Genomic DNA, 4,226 nt, shown 5'->3' with positions numbered 1-4,226 from the left:
CAGCCATCTCTATCTTCCAAGCCTGCTGCACCAAACTCAAAAAAGACTCATGGGTAGTCCAAATGTTAAAGAATTTAAAATGAGAAATAATATGTTTGTCACTGAAAGCCAAAGTTAACAAAATGGGTTTATGATCAAAGGAAGCAGAATTTAAATGCTGAACTTGCACAATGGGAAAGTGACTTAATAAAGAGCCTTTCCCCAAAAATCGATCTAGCATTTGAGAAAGCAATCCCCTTTTCCATGTGAAAGGGACTCCAGCATAACCCAAATAAAAAAGACCAGCTTGAGAGATAGAATTACAAATTCTATTTATAAGAGCAATGTCCACCTTCCCCCTCCTTTTTTTTTAAGTAGGCTTCATTATCATGCTAAAATCACCATCACAAAACCAATTATCAATAATAGTAGTTCCCATAATTTCAAGTTTGTGCCACAAAAGATATATATATATACATATATATATATATATATGTATGTATGTATATGTATATAAATAAATTTTTGAAAAGGAATGATCGGAGGCTATTATACGAGCTTTGATCATCCCTCATACGCCTAAGAATTCGAGTACAACACCGTACACTCAGGGGGAATCAAACCCCAGACTAGAGGAGACTTACAACTGATAAGCAGATGCTCGATCAACTGATCTGAGTACGCGACACAGGTGGTGTGTGTGTGTGTGTATATATATATTATATATATATATCAACTTTCTATTAATCTAAATTAAAGTCGCATAGTACATTAATCCATTTTAAACTCTCCAGCGTTTACGCGAACTAAGGAAGGACAAGCCGGCTGTTTTGTGTATTCATTATTCTTTCAAACTGTATTGGTCAAGGAGCAGATTGCCAATGAGGAAGATGTCTTCATCATTCTCCCTCCTGGTTTTATTTTAAAAGGAAAAATATGCCAAAAAGATAAAAATTTTAAATTAAAAAAATTTATTGATCTACCTGCCGCCCGCATAGGTTGACATCACCTATCTAATAAACTAGTGAGATCACTGCAGTGGAGACTAACCTCACCGATGATTACTGACGTGGAGAGTAACCTCACCTGATGGTAATCAGATCAGCACCCTTTAAATGGAAGCCCCGACCGGCTACCTGAATTCCTCCAACATACTCGACTCATTTGTTTGCTGAGGCTTATGGTACAGAAGAAATGGAAGAGCAAAGCCAAATCCTGATGCCCAGAGTAAAGTTGGGATTTCAAGGATTAGAGGTAGAAAGCTTACCCTTTGATGTTCTTCATTTTTTATTTTTATTTTGAAATAATTCTTGATGTCTTAATATCTCTTTGTAAATTGCAGTTAGACGAGAGAAATCATAGGAAGTAGAATTTGCTATATCAAAAATAAAAAAAGGGATACAAGTAGAGTGTGATAGCTCGCATAACATAACACGAAGCTTATATAACAACAACAACAACAACAACAATAATAACAACAACAACAACAACAAAAACAACAACAACAATAATAATAATAATAATAATAATAATAATAATAATAATAATAATAATAATAATAATAGCCCATATAAACTTATTGGCTCATCCCTCCACTGCCAAAACATATGATCATTAAAAATTACTCATAATTTAGATTGCATCATATTTGTTGCATCTACAGACATCATAATCCAAGGTGAACAAGATTTTTGTCATGAACTCTATTTGTTAGTTCAACTTTTTGCATATGGTAATTTGTCCATTTTGCACTTTTTTTTTAATATTTTGAAGAAAATTTAATTATTTGAGAAAAAGAGGATCATCCTAGCCTAGGTTTTGTATAGTTATGTCATTCATGTTATTATAACTTCTTTGTTGATTGTTCTTTTTCACCTTATTTAGGTATCCAAACTAGGTTTTGGGTGCATGGGTCTCTCTGGAAGGTTTAATTCTCCTGTTTCTGAAGAAGATGGCATATCAATCATTAAGGAAGCTTTTAACAAAGGCATCACCTTTTTTGACACTTCCGATATATATGGACCTCACACTAATGAAATTTTGGTTGGCAAGGTTTTTATAAATTCCCCTTCTCTTCTTATGTCTTTCTTAACTAATCTCTTTTTTAATAAAGATGCATGAAAGATGTGAATAAAAGAAAATTTGTAAGTTTATAAGGCAATCTTACCATTCCTTTTTATGAAAATGAATGCTTGCAGGCATTGAAGCAACTTCCACGAGAGAAGGTTCAATTGGCCACAAAGTTTGGAGTTGTAGGGCTTATTGAAGGAGGTGGGAGGTGGTCCTATTGTAAATGGTAAGCCAGAGTATGTGAGGGCTTGCTTGGAAGGAAGTCTTAAGCGACTTGGGTTGGATTACATTGATTTGTATTATCAACACAAGGTTGATCAAACTGTGTCTATTGAAGAAACAGTAAGACTAATAAATCAAGAAGTTTTTATTAATGTTGTAACTCTCTTATTTTTATAGTGGTCATGAATTGAGCTTATTGTTTGCTTCTTGCTTGTGGTAGGTTGGGGAATTAAAGAAGTTAGTTGAGGAGGGTAAGGTAAAGTATGTTGGGCTATCAGAAGCAAGCGCTAATACAATCAGGCGAGCTCATGCTATTCACCCAATTAGTGCATTACAAATAGAATGGTCGCTTTGGACTAGAGATATCGAGGATGAGATAATACCACTTTGCAGGTTTTGCAAATAAAGTGTTTCATACTTTTATGGATAATTAATAATTTATATTCAATATTATTTTTCTCATAATGAACTAACAATTTTAGGAAGTAAGAGTTGAATAAGTTTTAACTTTATATTCTATTGAAAGACTCGTAAAACTCTAGGAAGATGTATTGCACGTTTGGTTTAATAAACATCTTTATTAATAGTAGGAAGGAAAAGTTTTAGTTCACAAGTTAATTAAGCTAGTATTTAGTAGTAATCATTGAACTAAGCACTTGAAGATTGGATTAGAATTATTAGAGGAGGGAAGGATGAAGCAAGAAGCATAAAAAGCGTTCTTATCTTTCAATAACCTATATAACGGAGATGTAATTTTCTATCATCCAGATTATTATGATTCGTTGAGGCATGTCAAGTCACTTTTAAAAATGAATACTCCCAAATATGCGATCATTGGAAGTATTTATATCTTTTTTGAGCTAAAGACCACAAAGTAGTATCAAGGAAGCATAAAAGAAGTTGAATTGTTTTCTTTGTGCATTTTATTCGCCATATCATTTTACATTGGCATTCCATCCTTGGTGATTATTTGATGTGCATTTTTATTTAAAAACACATTTTCTTTCACATTTGTAGAGAGCTTGGGATTGGAATAGTTCCATATAGTCCTATTGGTCGTGGCTTTTTTGGTGGTAAAGCAGTTCTTGAAAGCATACCTAAAAATAGTGCACTGGTATTATTTTGGTTTGATTAATTATTTTACATCTTTACATAAATCTATGAAGTATAAATTATGGGTCCGTTTGGGGCAACTTATAAGTGCGGGCGGCGTTTTCACAACGCCACCATCAACGCCGCCGTACCGTTTAGTTCGCGTGTTTTGCCTGTTTATCCGAAACTGCATTTGGGTTTTTAAACTAAACGTAGGCCGCGGGGGTCGACCCGTGGGCCGCGTTTCAGGATAAGCAGCTTATCCTAAAACGCAGAAGCTGCCCCAAACGGATCCTATATCTCACATAAATTTATGAGATGTTTCTACTTCAGGTCTCACATCCAAGATTCAGTGAAGAAAATCTAGTGAAAAATAAAATACTATTCTTCAGGTTAGAGAAATTAGCTGCAAAACACCAATGCACAACTACACAGTTAGCTTTGGCTTGGCTACTTCATCAAGGAAATGATGTTGTTCCAATCCCAGGTGAGCTTCCATACAAAACAAAATTCATTTTGCACATTAGTAGAACAGGTTAACTCAGTGAAGCATGTCTGGTGATAACAATATGATCTTATTTTTGATAATCAAGTCCATCAAGTTTTAGGTAATTATCATATATATATATATATATAAAGAAAATTGATATATGGCAGAGGCCCAAATATCGATTTCTCATGTGCTTTTTGGCCCCATAATGAGAGTGCATCATGTGCCTAAATTTCCAGAGCCCCCACGCCACGGTGAGATCGAACCTTTGACCTGAGGGAACTTACAGTGACCCCGCCACCAACAGGCCAAGGCTTGCGGCACGCGCGCGCTCGCACACACACACAGAGAGAGAGAGAGAGAGAGAGAGAGA

The 4,226-nt window shown here is 35.0% G+C and overlaps 1 protein-coding gene across 1 annotated transcript in view; it reads left to right on the top strand.

Moving 5' to 3' along the window:
- Positions 1-1,138: 1,138 nt before the first annotated feature.
- Positions 1,139-4,226, top strand: part of LOC110024237 (perakine reductase-like) — a 4,432-nt gene continuing 1,344 nt past the window's right edge. Inside the window, 7 exon segments of the mRNA XM_020724086.1 lie at positions 1,139-1,233; positions 1,864-2,031; positions 2,178-2,252; positions 2,254-2,391; positions 2,492-2,664; positions 3,289-3,385; positions 3,697-3,850. Of these exon segments, the coding sequence (XP_020579745.1) occupies positions 1,174-1,233; positions 1,864-2,031; positions 2,178-2,252; positions 2,254-2,391; positions 2,492-2,664; positions 3,289-3,385; positions 3,697-3,850 (865 nt within the window). The 5' untranslated portion in view covers positions 1,139-1,173.

Source organism: Phalaenopsis equestris, unplaced genomic scaffold, assembly GCF_001263595.1.
Source record: "Phalaenopsis equestris unplaced genomic scaffold, ASM126359v1 Scaffold000251, whole genome shotgun sequence".
NCBI lineage: Eukaryota > Viridiplantae > Streptophyta > Magnoliopsida > Asparagales > Orchidaceae > Phalaenopsis > Phalaenopsis equestris.
Note: the sequence above shows the minus strand (reverse complement) of the source record. Positions and strands in the feature narration are given on the sequence as shown.